Source organism: Hemicordylus capensis, chromosome 5 (genome assembly GCF_027244095.1).
Source record: "Hemicordylus capensis ecotype Gifberg chromosome 5, rHemCap1.1.pri, whole genome shotgun sequence".
In the NCBI taxonomy this organism is placed as follows: domain Eukaryota; kingdom Metazoa; phylum Chordata; class Lepidosauria; order Squamata; family Cordylidae; genus Hemicordylus; species Hemicordylus capensis.
In genome coordinates, this window is record NC_069661.1 from 126,266,606 (window position 1) to 126,286,600 (window position 19,995).

The window sequence follows — 19,995 nt, forward strand, 5'->3', positions numbered from 1 at the left end:
TTAAGGAACACATCAGCACCTGTCTTAACCATGGTTAATATTAACCAGGTTCCCTCTCAAGCTGGCTTATTAACCAACCTTAAGTCCTGGTGTTAAGTGCAGTTCAGGTTGGTGCTGACATATCTCATCACCATGGTTCAGGCACAGTTCATGGTTCTTGGTGCATAGTAAAAATAAAACTAACCACTTGGTTAAGGAAATCTGTGTGTTCTGATCTGGAAGGAGGGGATTCTATTAGGATTATCACACTCTATTTTAATATCTTTGTACTTTTTTGGTCAAACTACTGATAGAGATTGGGATGATCCTTTCAGGGAGTTGGGTGGTTAGAGATTGGAAGCTGGCAGAGGTATAACATGGTAACTCAGCTCTCTGCACTGATTCAACTACTCCTCATAGTTGTTAAGAACTATATTCTAGTAGATGGCTGATTGATTGATTGATTAAGTGCTGTCAAGTCAGTGTTGACTCTTAGCGACTACATAGATAGATTCTCTCCAGGGTGATCTGTCTTCAACTTGGCCTTTGAGGTCTCTCAGTAGTGCATTCATTGCTGTCGTAATCGAGTCCATCCACCTTGCTGCTGGTCATTCTCTTCTTCTCTTTCCTTCAACTTTTCCAGGCATTACGGACTTCTCAAGGGAGCTGGATTTTCGCATAATGTGTCTGAAGTATGATAGTTTGAGCCTGGTCCTTTGTACCTCAAGTGAGACTTCGGGATTGATTTGTTCTGTGATTCATTGGTTTGTTTTCCTGGCTGTCCATAATATCCTCAAAAGTCTTCTCCAGCACCAAAGTTCAAAAGGATCAATACTTTTTCTATCTTGCTTCTTCAAAGTGCAGCTTTTGCATCCATAGAGTGTCACGGGGGAAAACACTGTCCAAACGATTCTAATCTTTGTAGGTATAGACATGTCACGGCATCTAAATGTCTTTTCCAAGGCCTTCGTTGCAACCCTACCAAGTGCTAGTCTGCGGCATATTTCTTGATTGCTGGATCCTTTACTGTTGACAGTCAATCCTAAAAGGCAGAAGCTATCCACCACTTCAATGTCTTAATTATCAATTCTGAGGCTGGTTGCTATACTTGTTGTCATTAGTTTAGTATTCTTTACATTTAGACGTAGTCCCACTTTTTCACTGTGCTCCTTGACTTTCATTACTAGAGCTTGCGGATCATCTTGAGCAAAATGACCTCAAGATTGTAGTACATATACCTCAGACTTGACTACTGCAATGCGCTCTATATGGGGCTGCCTTTGTATGTAGTCTGGAAACTGGAGTTGATACAGATTGCGACATCTTGGTCTTGGGGTCATCTCAAAGAGACCATATTACTCCTATATTAAAATAACCACACTGGCAAACAGACCTAATTATTTCAAATATGTTTTAAAGTAGAATTAATCCAAGTGATAACAGGTGGAATATCTAGACTTCCATCTAATTCAATTTACCAAGTGACTCCTGTGGTGCAGGGGTAAGAAGGATATGGATACTTCAGAGGACCCCAGGGATAGCATTAAATGAGGACCAGTGAATAGTCTGGAAGAACTGAAACAGTATAGCAGGCCTGTTCAACTTTAGCCTTCCTGCAGATGTTGGCCTACAACTACCATAACCCTTGGTTATTGGCCACTGTGGCCGGGGATTATGGGAGTTGTAGTCCAAAAAGAGCTGGAGGGCTGCAGTTGAACAGCCCTGCAATATAGTAATCAGCGTGGATGTAGACCTGATTGGAGGACTACTGGGAGAGCCCAATGGGGGGCCAGTGAGAACCCCATGTACCGAGATAGGGGAGTTGAGGACCACTGAATGGGGGACTGCTGTGAAATATTAGCGTAACAAATACATAAACACCCCATATATGAGCTTCTTGAGGGAAACACAGTATACAAATATGATAGAGACAGCTGTTGCCTCTTACTATGCAAGAAAAGGTTAAACTCTACAAGTACACACAACTGTGAGGCTTTAGAGTAGTATTTCTTTCTTTTTTTCATGTCTGTCCAATGCTTGACTCCTAAGTGATTCTTTTTCAGATCACATTAACAAAGACATGTAAAATGGAGAGAGTTCAGAGGGAAAGAAATACTGAGGCTTGGCCTTCTGCTTCCCTACTGTGAATTTTATTGCTAGAAGCTGTAAACATAATGATGAAGCATAATAATCTTTTTCTGAGGACAGCATGGGTCTCTGGGAGTGGGTTGCATTGAGCACATATTTAATTGTCAAAAAATGGTCCATGCAAACAACCTCTCAGTATGGGTCCCAGAGGAGTTCCTCTTGAGTGGAAATAATATTTGAAATATCTGACTGTTCATGTTAGTTATTTGTCCAATCTATACTGGAAACATACCAGTAAGCCTTTGAAGCTTTTAAAATTTTTTGATGCGGTGGGCCTATTGGTTTCTATCAGGGATGTCAAAAATGTTTCATCGTCGAAATGTTTCAACTCAAAATGGGACATTTCAAGTGTTTTGAGCTCGAAACATAGGATCCTGTGGGAGTTTGGGAGAAAGTTTAAAATTTTGTGGATTGGATTGTAGGTAGCACCTATCATGCCCTACCACACAACCCACTTTGGTGATCCTAGGAGCTACCCATAGGGAACAATGGTGTGTTTCGAGTTTCTCCATTCTTCCCTATGGCCGAAACACTCAAAAAGTTTCAAGTCTGTTTCATTGGAAAAACCAATTCAACCGCTGTTTCGATGAAATGTTTCAGCCATTTCATCAGTAATATCCATTTAATGCACTTTCTCTGTATAATGAATTCATTTTTAAGCACTAAGTATCTTTTTGATTCATAATTAATTTGGACTTCAATGCAAAGTCCAAATTAGTTAAAAAGGGTTTCTGTTGTGTCTATTATGTCAGTGGCACTTGAGGGCCAACAGGTCTCCAAGCATGACTGGGAAATACAGAATTTTAATTGTCCACTTAAAATTTTATTAAATTGTTAAATCACAACAGCCATGCACAGCATGTTAATTTAGGTGGCTTCCTATGCTGCAGGCTTAAAAATAGTCTCTCTTTTTTAAGCCACAGGTGGTCCTGTAAGGAAAGAAATGCCATTTGTAATGGAATATCACAATGCGATTTGCACAATGAGAGGTGTTTCCTAATCCTCTGAACTTTCAGACTTTTGCCCTGAGCTCAAACAAATGTCTGACCTTCTCGTTTAACAATCAAGGCAGATGGACTGTCAAACAGATTCTTGGGTGGGTGGGGGATGATAGAATCGTCCTAACTGTGGAGATTCAAGGGCAGGTTAGACAAGACTTGTATCGAGTTAAACAAAGTGAGGCAGGAATGCCACACATTTTGAGACTAGATAGTCTGGCAAGGCCATCCCTGGGTTCATGGCAACAGGATTGTCATAAGAAGAGTCTGGCTGGATCAGTCCCAGGTTCCATTTGGTCAAGCATTCTGCTTCCCTTATCGGACAACCAGAGCAGGGCATGGAAGCAATAGCCCTCTCCATTGTTTGCTAGGAATATGCACGGAACCGGTTTGGAGGCCCTTTATGGACCTCTGATCCAGTCTGAAAGTCCGGCAGTTTGGCCGGTGTGGGGGGGATAACTGTAAGGACTGGGGAGGGTGCTCTTACCCACCACCACATTTCCCCTGCTGGCGCTATCCTGAAAAATGGTCCCACGGGGCAGCAGCATATCTCCTTGCCACCCCAGTGAGTCGCGGACTGGAGGTACCCAGAAGTGCCTGGTGCACTGATACAAATCGTAGTTCCCTCAAAATCAGACATTGAAACTATGACTTAACGTTGGTGTACAGTTCATTTATTGAAATATGTCTATCCTGCCACACTCAAGCTTTGGAAGCTCATGATTACAAAGTTTAAATCAGTTTCAAACAGAAATAAAACCACTCTGAATTCTGTCAGAAGCTAACAGGCAGTAGCAATAAAATCAGACCTAATGATCTCTTAAAGAGCCAAGTTCACTAAAGAGTCTTCAAGAGCCAAGTTCACTAAAAGCAAAGCAGCAATATAGAAAAATTGATCTTCTTGGGGTGATCATTCCACTGACTTGGCACCACCGTAGGAAGCCCTGTTATGTCACACATCTTCACCAGCCAGACTTCAGAAAGCAGGGGGCCCATCAACAGGTCAATCAATCTACCTTCGTTACCATGTCTGCTCGTATCCATGGTTAAGTGTAATGTCTGCATACAATCTAAACTTCAGCTTGTTCACTCATATCTGGTCCATTACCAATGCAACACACAAGTTCAGAACCTCCTTCGCTTCCGTGTGAGCTGATGAAAATGAGGAGCAGACTGATTGTTACCTGAATGCTGAAGACACTTCAGCTTAGATCTCTAGACAACTTCATCCAGATATTTCGTGTAGAATGGTGGGTGAAAAAGCAGTCATGTGAAACTGTAGTTAATGCTGAGAAAGGGATGTTGCTCTGAAAAGGGACGAGGAGGCAATGCATGTTCCCAGTGCTGGCTCCTGATAACCTAACAATGAAGCAGCTAAAAAAAAATTAGCAAATGTAATTTCAGCTCTGACTCAAATTGCAAAAGATTGAGAAAAACATGAGCTGAATTTTGAATGTTTGTTTTTTCTCTGTGTTTCTTTTCAGTTATGTGGCTGCGGACTCTTGGGTGTGGGAATATGGCTGTCGGTGTCACAAGGAAACTTTGCCACATTTTCTCCCAGCTTCCCATCTCTGTCAGCTGCCAACCTGGTCATTGCCATCGGTACCATCGTCATGGTGACCGGCTTCCTGGGCTGCTTGGGTGCTATCAAGGAAAACAAGTGCCTCCTCCTAAGCGTAAGTTGGCAGAGGAGAGGTCTTCTTCCTTTCTTCTCCCACAAGGCATATTTCAAACAAGGGAACCATTGTAAAATGGTTCTCTCTCAGGACTCCTGCCTCAAAAAGAACCAGTCAGCTCTCCAACGCAATCATGAAAGCAGCAAAATGTGGCCCAGACTTTCACTGTATCATTTAAAGCCTAAAAGATCTAGGCTCCCCTTTTCTATCCTTCTCTCACACACCAGCTGAATTACTGGGGGTGGGTGGGGTGGGGAATTAAAAATTCAGTGTTTTTTTGTCTCTTGTGCTTACTCTACGGCATGCTGTGTGAGAAGCACATTGGAGTACTTATACTATTCTATGTGCATGCATCCATTCTGGTTTTGCTGGTCCTGAGGAGGAGTAAGGATCTGTGCAGGGCACTGAAACCTCCAGCTATTGGATACCTTTACATGTTTACTGTGGAAAGCACCAATGTTTCTTGTAGCAATTTTAAGTGAAGTGTGGAAGTAACCACTTTCGGGAAGTCTGGTTGGTCCAAGGTCCCCAAACACTAGGGACCTTGGTGTATGCTAGTGTTCATACCTATTTTACTTGTACGCTTCATGCATAGCATAAAACATTTTTGACATATAACACTGCCCTCATTCAGCACCCCACTAGCTGCTGAAGTTTCAGCAGACATTTCCCACACATGTTCAAGTTTTATTCTCAAATTCTCATATTTGACACCCAAATCTACTTCTCTCTTTCATTTGCTTCATCAGGAAATTGCATTCATTCCCTAAATGCCTGCCTACAAGCAGTAATGGGCTGGATGAGGGATAACAAATTGAAGCTGAATCCAAGCAAGACAGAGGTGCTTATTGTAGGGGCTCAGAATTTGAGGGATGAGTTAGATTTCCCTGTGCTGGATGGGGTTACACTCCCCCGGAAGAAGCAGGTACGCAGCTTGGGAGTACTACTGGACCCAGGCCTCACCCTGGTGTCTTAGGTGGAGGCCATGGCCAGGAGTACTTTCTATCAGTTTCGGCTGATTCGACAGCTGTGTCAATTCCTTGAAGAAGACTACCTCAAAACAGTGGTGCACCAGCTGGTAACCTCCAGGCTCGACTACTGCAATACGCTCTACGTGGGGCTACCTTTGTATGTAGTTCGGAAACTTCAGTTAGTTCAAAATGCGGCAACCAGATTGGTCTCCGGGGCAACTCGGAGAGACAATATTATGCCTGTTTTGAAACAGTTGCACTGGCTGCTGATATGTTTACGGGCAAAATACGAAGTGCTGTTTATTACCTTTAAAACCCTAAACGGCTTAGGTCCAGGTTACCTCAGGGAGTGCCTTCTTCTGTATGATCCCCACCGCACGTTAAGGTCATCTGAGGAGGTCCGTCTCCAGTTACCACTGATACATCTGGTGGTGACTCTGGGCCTTCTCTGTAGCCGCTCCTGGGCTGTGGAATGCACTTCCTGCAGAAATTCATAATTTGAACTCTTTATTGACCTTCAGGAGAGCCCTTAAGACTTATCTGCTTGGCCTAGCCTTCCAGTGTTTTTAAATTGTTGTAGGGTGTGTTTTTTTAATGTACTGGGTTTGGGGTGGAGGGTGGGTGTTTTTTTTTAGGGTTTATAAATTGTTTTTAACTGATTGTTTTATGGTATTTTAAATTTTTTGTTTTTATTGGCAATTGATTTTAACTGTTTTTGTTTTGTTTGTGAACTCCCCTGAGCTGAATTGGGTAGGGCGGTATAAAAAAATTCAACAAAATAAAATAAAATATCCATAAGGGCTAGAAACCTACTTTTAAAAACAAACAAAAGCTGATATCAGTTGGATTCTCTGCTGAGGACCACTTTTTTTTGCTCTTTCTGCTCTCACACAGAATCATGATGTATGAACCTTTCAACAAAAGTTCCCAAAGTGGTTTACACTGATAGAAATAAATAAATAAAATGGCTCCCTGTCCCCAAAGGGCTCACAATCTAAAAAAGAAACATAATATTGACACCAGCAACAGCTGCTGGTGCGATGCTGTGCTGGGGATAGATAGGGCCATTTGCTCTCCCCCTTCTCAATAAAGAGAATCATCACTTTTAAAAGGTGCTTCTTTGTTAAGTTAGCAGGTGAATAACTGTACGTTCTGTACAGTGTAGAACATACACTTTGTAGAAAAGGTACATGCATTATGAAAAGACAATGTATCACTGCCAGTGAGATATGAAATAGGTTCTAAAAGCATACATTGTTTTTTAAAAGGCAATTATACATTTGTAAGAATAGCCTTTGTAAGCTTAATACAAAACAATGTCATAAGACACAAGAAAGGGATGATACAAAACCAAAGGCACTAAAATACATTTTTATCAATAAATGAATGAATGATGTCAGGACTGATTTAATCAGCATGCGACCCATTTTGTTTAAGTTTAAGTATGCTGCTGTTTTCATACAAACTACTCATGATTTCTAATTCAATACTGCTGTTTATATAAGATATTCTAATATCTTGCGTTCTTTGATTGTAACAGCCCTCTTTATTCATTTACCTTTTCTTCCAGTTTTTCATTGTTTTGCTGATCATTCTCCTGGCTGAGCTGATATTACTAATTTTATTCTTCGTGTATATGGACAAGGTAAGTTTATACACCCCCATTCCATTGGCTGGCCTCTTTCAGAAGCAAAACTAATCTCTTCTGGTTCCCCTGCCCCCCCCCCCCCCGCAAAAGTCAGCCTTGAGCTTTTCCAGATGACAGTCATGTGTGGGATATTGAAAGCTTCCTATGCCTTCTCTTACTCACAGCCCAGACACTCTCATACACTTCTGTGCTCCTTCCTAGTAAGATCTTACTTTGTGGCCACATACTGAACAGGGACCTCACACAATTTTCACAGCATCACCCACCAGCCAGTGTTAGCATTCTGAGAAGAACCCATTCCTTTTCATACTACTTTTAAACTGTCTTTCCCACCCCCCAGCTACCAATCTGATCTCTTCTACCCTATGCTTCCCCCTTTTCCCACATCTTTTTCTTTCTAAAAAAAGTGGACCAAGTGGGGTCAAAAAAGTGCTTTTTCCCCGGTGGTAGGAGAGCCTCAGAAATGGGTTATCAAGTGCGCATACTCGAGACAGAACTGGACATGTGACTCTTTGTGGGCGTAGCTGCCTTCCAGTTCCAGTTCTGTCTCACTCGGGACTAGACTGCATTTGAGAGAGCTCTGTAGTTTTGGCAAGTTTTTCTGATCGCTAGTGTCTTCCTTTCTCCTTTTTCCTGTGTCCGTCGTGCCTTTCTAAAAAAAGTGGACCAAGTGGGGTCAAGAAAGTGCTTTTAACAACCAAATGTCCCATACTGTTTAATTAAATAGTAATGAAAAGGGTTAGGGTTAATCTTAGAATGCAAGCACTGGCCAGCAGGTGACACTGTGAAAATCATGTGAGTTTCCTGCTTGGGCTGTGGCCACAGGGTAAGATCTCACAGGAGCCTATGTAAATGTGTGCACTATGAATAAGATGGTATTAGTTTTCTAAACCCTGCACTTTGCTGCCATCTGGAAAAGCTCCTAAACTGCCCGCTCCCACCCCCCAGTTCGTTGGCATCAGGTCAGAAATTATATGGAACAAGGAGTTGTGGGAAGCTAATTTCAGTTCAACAGAAAATAGCTGGAGCCATCATCATTCAAAATTGTTGAAAAGCAGTATAAGTAAAATTCCTCATGTCAGCCAGTGGCATATAAACTGACCTTCCCTCTCCCAGTTCCATTTTCTGTTTATCCTTACAACAGTGCTGTGAGATAGGGATGTGCACGAAACAGATTTTACATTTTGTTTCAAGCTCAAAACAAAATGCAGATGGCTGAAACATCTTGTCGAAACAGTGGCCAAAATGTTTGCTTCGATTAAACAAACTCAAAACGATTCAAGTGTTTTGGCCATCCCCATGGGTAGGTCCTAGGGACACCAAAGTGGGTTGTGTGGTAGGGTATAATGGGTGATACCTACCACCCAAACCACAAAAGAAATGGGCAAGCAGGTGATTTAATTTTTTTTTACCTTTCCCCAAATGGGTTTTTTGGGGAAAGGTTAAAAATTTGTTAAAAATCATCTGCTTGCCCATTTCACGTGTGAGTTGGGTGGTAGGTAGCACCCATCATGCCCTACCACACAACCCACTTTGGTGTCTCTAGGACCTACTTATCCTATATAATAAAATGCTTGGGTATCTGCGTCCGTGTCTGCGGCTGGGTGTCTGCGTCCGTGTCTCTGCCGGGTGTTCTGCGCATGCGTGGGGCGAGCCATTCGCATCACACTGAGTGGGGGGACCGCCTTACGTCATAGGGCCGTATTTTCCAAGCGGAGACACACGTTGTCTCTGTTTCGTGGGCTGAGACACAAGTCCCATTTTTGTATGGGAGGTGGGGTTTTTGCCTAGGGGTCTATCTAGGAAGGGGCAGAGGCGGAAGGGAAGGGTTGGTCCCCCCTCCCGGATAAAGTGCACATGGTGCCGTCCGCTCAGAACCGCTCTGCGCATGCGAGACGGAGAGAGGGTGGGGGAAATACAATGAGATGAGAAGACGACAGCGGCCCTGAAACATCCCGCCGCCTCACCATGGCCGCCAGCCTCGCATTCTTGCCCGTGCTGCCGCCGAGAAGCCAGGCAAAGGCTTGATTCGGAGCGGACCAGGAGCAGCCCAAATGGACTCATCTGCAGGGAAAGGGGAGCACAGAGTCTGTGCCGGGAGTGGGTGGGGGGTAACAGTCCAGGGGAGTGGGGCAGGGAGAGGTTTGCAAAAGATTGAAAAGCAAATGCTCGTGGCAAAGATTTATGCAAAAATCCGGATTCTGGGCGGGAGATGCAACGCATTTGCAAGCCTGAAAACCACGTTCATTCCAGCTGGGAGAGGGGGTCTCCCCACTTCCCCAACCCGACTGTGAAAGAGGCAGAAGGCCGGGGTGACTCATTCTGGGCAGAGTTAAGGGGGCGGGGAGGTAGACAGCCAACCTCGGAGCAGAGAGATCCCGGTGGGACTTGGCAGGGCGCCGCGCGGGAGTAGTTCCTTTCTCCGAACGGGCAGTGCTGGAAGACACAAGACACACAACAGAAAGAAGAGAGAAAGAGAGCGGGGGGGGGGGCAGGCAGGCAGAAAGAGGGGAAAGGAAGGAAGGAAGGAAAGGGGAGAGAGAGAGAGAGAGAAGATAGGAAGGAAAGAGGGAAAGAAAAAAGAAGGGAGGGAGGGAGAGAGAAGGAAGGAAGGAAAGAGGGAGAGAGAGAAAGTAAAAAGAAAGAAGGAAGGAAAGGAGGGCGAGAGGGAGGGAGAAGAAAGAAAGAAAGAAAGAAAGAAAGAAAGAAAGAAAGAAAGAAAGAAAGAAAGAAAGAAAGGAAAGAAAGACTGTTCTTGCAAACAATTCTACACAACTCTTCTAGCACCCGTTAATGTAACGGGCTTAATGACTAGTGGGGAATAATAGGGTGCTTCGTGTTTCTCCATTGTTCCCTATCGCTGGAACAAGCTGCACTCACAGAGTGCACTGCACACAGGTTTTGCATTGCAATTTGCAATGCATTTTGCAGCCCTGCCTTGAAAAACACTGCAGAAGCACACAGTAAAGCGGAATTTGGCCCTCCCAGCACAGAACACACATTTCAAACACAGTCCAAAAATGGCCAAAGACTAATCTCTGACCCAGAATCCACTGCCAGCCACAGTGCCAGCGCTGAAGTAACATCACTGGCACAAGTTGCTCTCTCACACACAATTTGACTCCTTACTTAGTAGCATTGCAACAGCTGTCACAGCAGCACCCTTAGTAGCAAGCATAGCCATAAGCTCAACTAGAGCAACTTCAGCCACATTTTGACTGAGTACACCTTGCAGTGCAGACCAGTGAGTACAGCACAAGTTTGGCTCAAGGCTCATCACCAATAAATATTACAGAGAGGGAAAGAGAGAGAACTGCCACTGCCCATTTCTTGCCATAACACTATCTCACAAACAAGACAAACCACAGCTCAATGCAGGCAGGCACTCAAGTTCTGCCTTTGTCAATCTGAGATCCAGCAAAACTAGATAGTTATAGCAGCAAGAGCACAGATTATACTCAATGTTGAGAAAAGAAAACCACAAAATCAAAGCTTTCTTCCACCTCTCCTGATGTATCCTCTTCAAGAGAGGCACACTATAAGGGCTCTCTCTGCCTCCCAGTCACTTTGAGTACATTTTGAAATTCCCTCCAAAAGTGTTTCTCCCTTCCCCTGGCCAATGGGGGCTCAGTTGCCCATAATAACAATTGATTTGTATGATAACTAGCCAACCAAGGAGTAAGGAGATCACAAGCCAATCGGAAGGCAGTGCCAGAAAACCAATCAGCAAGGGGAAAAACAGGCTTCTAAAATGGTGCTTGAAACGTTGAAACATTTTGATTGAAATAGGGTTTGTTCTGAGCTCAAAACTGGCCGCTTTATTTAGAGGGTGTGTTCAAGCTCGAAACACTCAAAAAGATTAAATATTCTCTATACTGAAATAAATATTGCATGATTTGTTTTCTTGAACATGGCACCTGTGAATACAGTTGTGATAATTGCATAACCACCTTCATATGTGATCATAAGAAGGCACTGGATCTCCTTTCCATTCAATCTGCTCTTCACATGTACTGGAAAAGACTTTTGAATAGATCTTTTAATTCAGAATTGCCAGTATGTGGTAGGCATTTGGGTTTCTGCTGATGTCTCTCAACTTGCAAAACTGAACTGAAGTTGACATGCAAAAGCGATTCGGTTCCCTTTGCTTTCCCACACATCTACAATGTCCAACCAAATAAGTATCAAAGGGCAGTATTTATAAAATAGGGGTGATTAATTGTAACATATTGTGATGTTGCATATGCTTTCATCTAAACAGATTAATGAAAGTGCAAGACAAGATTTGAAAGAAGGTCTCAAGCTTTATAACACAGAAAATAATGTTGGACTCAAGAATGCTTGGAATATCATTCAGGCAGAGGTAAAGACAATGGTGTATTTCCTCTGTAAAGTGAGACTTTCTTTCCTCCTGTACTGTTAATAATGGTTTTGGTTTATTTGTACTTGCCAGTATGATCCTCCTGTAGTACAGTAATTTGTACATTGGCTTGTGTCATTTATAATGTCCTCCAACATGCTCAGAACAGAAAGGTACTCTTACAATGTCAAGTGATGTTAAGAGATAAGCTAAGAGGATTTCCACCACATGAAATTGATACGGAAAAGAAGAAAAAACAGATGCTACAGCTCTAGAATTCAAATAAATATAATCTTCTATATCTCATGCTTCAAATGCTCAGCTTTTCCTAGAAGTAATCCTCTGACCGTATCTCATCTAGAAGTGACACCTTTTTAATGGGCCTTGCTCCTGTGCCTTTGAAAAGCAATGAACATACAGCAATGTTGCAGAAGAAGCTTTTCTTTACTTGGGAATGGAAGTAATAAGAAAAGCTTCACATGTTTACTGTCTCCATGTCAAAAGACTGTCAACATTTCTTCTTGCTAAAAGCATAGGAACAGGGACAGTTAAACGTTAGTAACCTGTATCTAACTCAAGGTGTTTGTGGGTCAGTTGTGATTACTCAATGTTGTTGAGAGGAAAGGCACTCAATATTTACTAAAAGGTCAAGGAGTAAAGTGAAGCCAGAGTCCCTGCCTCCATTGCCTTCATTTTACAGAAGAAACGCATCCTTGTGAAATTAAATGAAAGAAAATATTGTATTATTCAGCGAGAAAGGCTCTGGAGACTGGGGACTTGAGGTTGGGGATTTCAGACCACAGGTTGGGAAATGGAAGCCAGATGTGCATGGAGCAGCCCAGTTTAAAGCCCTACTTCAAATAAGGAGGGTCCGTGTTCATTTGTTTGTTCCTTCCTTCCTTCATTTATACTGAAGGATTCCACATTATTGTGAAGTCTTAGTAAATTGACTGGCAAATGCTGAGGAGAGCTATTTACTGACTATGGGTGCCTGTTTGGGGCATTGTGTGGTTTCTGAACTATCAAACGATACAAGAACCAACTGTGTTAGCGCCTGGTATGTGCCTGAACATGACATATGTTTGGGGCAATAGTTGGTAGGGCTATTAATATAGCGATGGCAACAAACAAGTAATTTTTTTCCCCTGCCCCCAGTTTAAGATTTGGGGTTTTTTAACCTGCGGTGGTGACATTTTCAGGACCCTTGTGATTATCAGTTGGACTCAGGCTCCTAAGTGTCTACAGTTTGTAATAACACAGCCATGTTTGAAATGGATATCCTGAATCACCGATAATGTGGTGATCTTGATATATCTGGCTTAACAGCAAGAACACTTGAAGTTCTAGCCTGTATAAAGTTTCTTTTTGTCCTTGTCTCATAGATGAACTGTTGTGGGGTTACTGATTACAGAGACTGGTACCCTGTACTGGGTGAATACACTGTCCCCGACAGATGCTGTAAGGAAAATTCTCAAGATTGTGGTCGAAATGTCACCAACACAAGTTCAGTGTGGAATACGGTAATGACAGTATTTATGTAACCTCAATTTAGTCTTTAGTCTCATCCATGAAATGATTGTAATTACACTTCTTTTCTTATTTATTAAGGGAAAATACTATTTAATACTTCATTTTTCACTCACCAGTTAACCCCTAAGCATGACCGATGGAAGCAGCAACCTTGCTGAAGCTAAGCAGGTCTGCATCTGATCAGTGCCTGGATGGGAGATGGCCAGGAAACTCTATGTACACTGCCCTGAGTGCCATTATTTATTTATTTAGTAAGTACATTTCTTTACCGCCCCATACAATAAAGTCCCTGGGCGGTTCACAATCTAAAAACAACCATTAAAACAATTATATGATTAAAATAATCTAAACAAATAAAAACTCTAAAACCTGAAGCTTTAAAACTATAAACTAAAAGCCTGGATAAACAGGTACGTTTTCAGGCCCTTCTTAAAAACATTCAGAGAAGAGGAAACTCTAATTTCATTAGGAAGCACATTCCAGAGTCCCAGGGCAACTCAAGAAAAGGCCCAATTTCAAGTCGCCACCAACTGAGCCAGTGGCAACTGCAACCAGACCTCCCCAGATAAGAACATAAGAACAGCCCTGCTGGATCAGGCCCAAGGCCCATCTAGTCCAGCATCCTGTTTCGCACAGTGGCCCACCAGATGCCGCTGGAAGCCACAGACAGGAGTTGAGGGCGTGCCTTCTCTCCTGCCATTACTCCCCTGCAACTGGTACTCAGAGGCATCCTGCCTTTGAGGCTGGAGGTGGCCCACAGCCCTCCGACTAGTAGCCATTGATAGACCTCTCCTCCATGAAGTCATCCAAACCCCTCTTAAAGCCATCCAGGCTGTTGGCTGTCACCACATCCTGTGGCAGAGAGTTCCACAAGTGGATCACGCGTTGTGTGAAAAAGTACTTCCGTTTGTTGGTCCTAGACCTCCTGGCAATCAATTTCATGGAGTGACCCCTAGTTCTTGTGTTGTGTGAGAGGGAAAAGAATTTCTCTCTCTCCACTTTCTCCACCCCATGCATGATTTTATAGACCTCTATCATGTCTCCCTGCAGTCGTCTTTTTTCTAAACTAAAAAGACCCAGGTGTTGTAGTCTTGCCTCATAAGAAAGGTGCTCTAGGCCCCTGATCATCTTGGTTGCCCTCTTCTGTACCTTCTCCAGTTCAACAATGTCCTTTTTAAGATGTGGTGACCAGAATTGTACGCAGTACTCCCAAGTCCGGTCGCACCATAGTTTTGTATAAGGGCATTATAATGTTAGCCATTTTATTTTCAATCCCCTTTCTAATGATCCCTAGCATGGAATTTGCCTTTTTCACAGCTGCCGCAACTGAGTCGACACTTTCAACGAGCTGTCCACCACAACCCCAAGATCCCTCTCCTGGTCCGTCACCGACAGCTCGGATGATCTGGATAGGTGGTGGGGTTGATGAAAAAGAAGTCATTCTCTCAAATACCTCTGACCCAAGCCATTTAGGGCTTTATAGGTACTTAACCAGCACTTTGTATTTCGTCTGGAAACTTATTGGCAACCAGTGTAGTTCTTCAGACAACCCTGGAGACCAACTTGTCTGCTGCATTCTGTACTAGCTTCAGTTTTATTACAGAAGAAAACAAAATGTAAATGTAACAAATAGGGGTGTGAACGGAACCAGCTGGCCCGGTTCAGTTTGAGTCCAAACTGGACTCAAACCTGACCAGCCAAGTTCAGTCTGGCCCCCATCAAACCCCACCCCCAGTCAAGTCCGGTCTGCGAATGTTCCCCCTCTTCCCGCCAGCCTCTTAAATCACTGCCGCAGCCCGGAAAAATGCTTCATTTCAGCCCGTTCGGGCCTCTTGTAAAAGTGCATGCGGTGGTCATTTTGTCCGCCGCCACACATGCGCAAATGACCTCTGCAAGGCCCTGGGTCATGCCAGGCCTCACAGAGGCCACTAACGCATGTGCGGCGGCCAAAATGACCACTGCGTGTACTTATGGAGGCCCGAACGGGCTGAAATGAAATATTTTCCCGGGCCGCGGTGGTGATTTAAGAGGTTGGCGGGGGGAGAGGGAACTTTCATGGACCCCCCCCCCCCCCCAGCTACAGGAAGCCCCTCGAAGAGGCTAGAGGGATTTTTCATTTATTAATTAAAAATAATTCAAAAAAATTCGCGGACTTGTCCGGAGGTTCGGTTCTGGTCCAGACGGAACCAGGGTGGGGTTCAGTTCGATCCCGAACCTCCGGACTGGTCCTCACATCCCTAGTAATGAATACTAATATGAGATCCCCAGAGCAAATTCAGATAGGATCCATGTTCTAAGCAAATTTAATGAAATACCTGTGCTTTGTCTGTGTATTTCACGATCAGTTGAACTTCTAACCCATCCTCAGTGCAAATTTATTGTCCTCTTTCTTTTGCTTCTGCTTCTGGCAGAGGATGGTGTCATATCAAGGTTCCGTACAGCACCAATTATGCTATTTTTGTGGTGCTTAAAAATATCTGCAAATTCCATTTGACCAGGGATCATAGCAGGTCAGAAAATGAACATTATACTTTGTCTGTGTGTTGGGAAAATGAATGTACTGGTGGCAGGCATGGCTTTATCATATGCCTTTCAAGTTTGTGAAAAATTACTATCTTCTATGCACAGCTGTCGCTTCAGCACAATCTGTGTCAAGACAAAAGACCATAAACCCATCATCTTAATAATTATTGTTTCATTCATATCGCACATTTCTACAAATCTTCATCCTCAAATGGTATCCAAAGCAAGCAAAAATCAAATAGGCAATTAAAATAACACAAAACATGAAAAAACAGAATAAGCAAGAAACAGAGGCGATCATGGTAATTCCACCTATTCTCCATTGAGCCAGTTTTGATACTGTACTGAGCAATCTGTAACTGAGAGAGATTAACCTTTCTTTCTTTGTCCAGTCTGGTCTCTGTGATACACGCCAGAGGAAGATTCAGATCATAGCCATCTGCCTAACTCACCGTATGCGATAAAGACATTGGTGCCCCAACCAATTAGGAAGACTTGCCCCTGCGTGCCAATAGGGAAAAGGATGCATTCATACAAGGAGCACACATGTCCTTATCATGAGTGATGTGCTGCATGGATGGAGTATTGAAAAAAACATCCCTAGGTCAATGTGGTCTTCCAGAATCCTCTTGGATGGAAAATATTTTACTGTTTATCAACCTGGCATTCAATAGCAGCATCAGGATACCCAACTGGTTACTGATATGCCAACAAGGATCAAGACTAGAGGAAGATTCAGGAAGTGGGAAGTTGTGCAGTTGTCTAACCCCACTTCCTCTTACTTGCCTTGTCCAGACTATAACAACACCAAGGGTGTAGCAAGGTTAGAGTGGGCCCTGGGACAAAAAGTGAGCCTCTGCCTCCTCTTCCTTTTTCAGAGAAGCAGGAGAGGAAGAGTGATGTGCCAGCTGTCAAGCTGTCACTCAACTGGCCAGTTCCAGGGACATTGGTCCCCCCCACCCTTTGTTCAATGATAGCTATGCCCCTGAACACCTCAGCTCTTTCTGTTCCAAACCCTATCAGCGGACATGCCACCCCCACACAGTACCTCCAGGACCATCTCTCTCTGACTCTCTAACCCACATTACTATGTGCCCTAGTAAGTAGGGTTGTGCACGAACCGGTCCGGAGGCCATGTTGGAGGCCTCCGAACCGGTTCAGAGCCGGACCGGTCTGGTGGTCCGGCACCGAGGGGGGGTCTACCTTTAAGGGCGGGGGGGTAGAATGTACCCCTCCCGCCGCTCTTCCCCCTCCGGCGCTGTAGTTTCAAGTAAAGTTTTTGGGGCGGCAGCGTTCCTCGCTGCCGCCCCTGCCCCCGTCGTTGCCTGGAAGTCTCCATAATAGCAACACGCATGTGCACGTGGCGGCATGCGCACGCCTGTCGCCGCCGTGCACGCCCCGCCTACGTCACACGAACGCTGCGTGTGACGTAGGTGGCGCACGCGTGCCGCCACGTGCACATGCATGCTGCTATTACGGAGACTTCCAGGCGATGACGGGGGCAGGGGCGGCAGCGAGGAACGCTGCCGCCCCAAAAACTTCGCTTGAAACTACAGTGCCGGAGGGGGAAGAGCGGCGGGAGGGGTAAGTTCTACCCCCCCGCCCTTGAAAGGTAGACCCCCCCGTCGGTGCCAGTCCGGACCAGTCCGGACCATGCACATCCCTACTAGTAAGACAGCAGAAATTAAACTCATATAGTTTAAAACTATTTTAAAAGTAAGCTCCAAAGAAGGCTCCCTTAACAGATAATCTCATTCTGTTCTGCTGTCCAAACCAGCCCCAAACCTTTCTCTCTCCCTGTTCTCTCACACAAGGTATTAAATTATCAATAAAAGCTCTTGTGGAACAGTAGAATGCCGACTTTGCTCTTGTGTCAACTCCCAAAGAGTTGATCCACTTTAGTAAGATCACCATTGGATATAACCATTTATGTGCAGTCTGGTGGATGCTTGTGGGGGCAAATTGGGAGGCAGCAAATGGCAGAAACTGCCCACCCTGTCAGAAAAATGGTGCCATTGCCTGCACATTTCCTTTGCACCATTTGGTGTGCCTTTTTTGAGAATGAGAAGCCAGGATGGATCAATATCATAATTCATCAGGAAAACGTCTGTGTTAAACGGCAAAACCTGTTCTTTTTTTCATATGTCATATTAATGTAACCTGAGATTCCTACCATGTTTGCAGTGTTTCTCCTATCAAAATGGTTTTCTTTTCCCCCCAGGGATGTTATGAAAAAGTCAAGACATGGTTTGATGACAATAAGCATATTCTTGGCTCAGTTGGGATGTGTATCCTCATAATGCAGGTAGGTGTATCCTGAAGAGTACTGTTAGAGCAGTGTGTGTGTGTGTGTGTGTGTGTCTATATCTATATCTATATCTATATCTATATCTATATCTATATCTATATCTGAGACAAAATGCTATTTCTCCTTCGACCAACTTGGTGTATATGTTTTTTAAACTGGTGTATATGTTTTCAAATGAGAGGAACTGGTTCTTTGGCCACGTATTCATAGCAATTTTTGAGATGTGTTATTAAAACATGCATCTAGCCAGTTCAGTAGAGTCCAAATGAGCTTCGCATTGTGGGTGAGGGTGTGAATACAGAGGCACGTCCATATTGGCTAAGCGTGGGGAAGGCTTATTCTGCACGAGGATCTTGTTTGCTGGTTTGGGGCCCTTAACTTTTAGCATTTTAAAAAATGGCACTACTTTTCTTGGCATGCTATATAGAGAACTCTCAAGACAATCAGACTGTGGGCCAAACTAGGAGTGACACAGGAGACCCATGACCAGAATATCCCATGGCTTTTTAAACAGTTAAAAGCACTGGCAGGGGCACCAATTCAAACTGGAATTGCAGCACTGGATGATAGAGATGTGTATGAACTGGTTTGGCAGTCTATTCACAGACCTCTGAATCGGTTCGAAAGACCAGCATTCAAGCTGGCTCGGAGGTGGGGAGGGGGTTGCTTTAAGACGCGAGGAGGGTGTTCTTACTTCCCCCACTGCATTTCCCCCGCCGGCGCCGCTGTCAAAATCGCTGGTGCGGGGTGGCTGTAGACCCTCTTGCTGCCCTCTTCTGCTGAGGTATACCCTCTTGCACTGTATCCCCTCTTGGAAGAGGGTATACCCCTCTGGTAAAGCCTCTTGGAAGAGCTGTATACCCTCTTGCACACCGGCCACTTCTGGTATTACACTGACTGGGGCAGCAAGAGGGTATGCAGCCACCCTGCGCCAGCGATATTGACAGCAGCGCTGGCAGGGGAAATGCAGCAGGGGAGGTAAGGACACCCTCCCCGTGCCTTAAAGCAACCCCCTCCACCCTCTCGGGAGTGCACAGAACCGATTCCGTGCACATCCCTACTGGAGGAGTGTGTGTGAATCTTTCCCCTGGGCCACCGCTCTGGGCTCCTTGGAGGAAGAACGGGATATAAATTAATTAAGTAGCAACTTCAGGGAGGGGAAACAATTTCAGTGGGGAAGCTAAAGTAGGAAAGGAGTTGCTCAGCCTTCCACAGAGCTGCAGTTCCAGTCTGAATCAGGACCCCAGGACGGCTTTTAATTAATTTATTTATTTTATTTTAAGTGGGAAATCCTATTTATGGGTCTCTTTTATCATATTTAGTTTGGCCCTATGTTTGTTGTGCTCAGAGAACAAAGGGTCAGACTATGATGTTGATTCAGTTTACACATGTTTTGGGTTCGCTGATAAACAAAAAGGAAACACAACTAAAGGCAAAGCAATTACTTGTATGGCCATCCATGTCTCTCTCTCCTGTATAGTTGTGATTTTGCTCTAAACTGTTAGGCTTAGTACAGTCAATGCCCTTCTTTAAATTTCAGTGTTCCATTCTATAAAAAGTACATGCAGTTTTACAACATTCAAGAGTATAGATTTATCATTCTCATTAGAGAGCAGTCCTTAATTTAATCTAATTCTTCATGTTACAGCATCAAATTATAAAGACAGTTTTGAGGAATAGTGTAATCTTAAATTGGCTCATACTTGATACCATATTGGAGATGAATAGCTACCTTTTTTCATCTGGCAAAGGCTGCTGCTGTCAGATGAAAAATAATTATTGTGGCACTAGTACGATTATAGAGCCAGCATGGTGTAGTGGTTAGAGTGCTGGACTAGAACCGGGGAGACCCAA

The 19,995-nt window shown here is 44.1% G+C and overlaps 1 protein-coding gene across 6 annotated transcripts in view; it reads left to right on the forward strand.

Annotated features, from left to right (window-relative positions):
* The window catches only part of TSPAN9 (tetraspanin 9), a 419,005-nt gene that overhangs the window by 389,436 nt on the left and 9,574 nt on the right, over nt 1-19,995 (forward strand). For all 6 annotated transcript variants that reach the window (XM_053256310.1, XM_053256312.1, XM_053256314.1 and 3 more), the window contains 5 exons: nt 4,610-4,801; nt 7,343-7,417; nt 11,682-11,783; nt 13,163-13,300; nt 18,055-18,138. In XM_053256310.1, the coding sequence (XP_053112285.1) occupies nt 4,610-4,801; nt 7,343-7,417; nt 11,682-11,783; nt 13,163-13,300; nt 18,055-18,138 (591 nt within the window). The remainder of the gene's footprint in view (nt 1-4,609; nt 4,802-7,342; nt 7,418-11,681; nt 11,784-13,162; nt 13,301-18,054; nt 18,139-19,995) is intronic.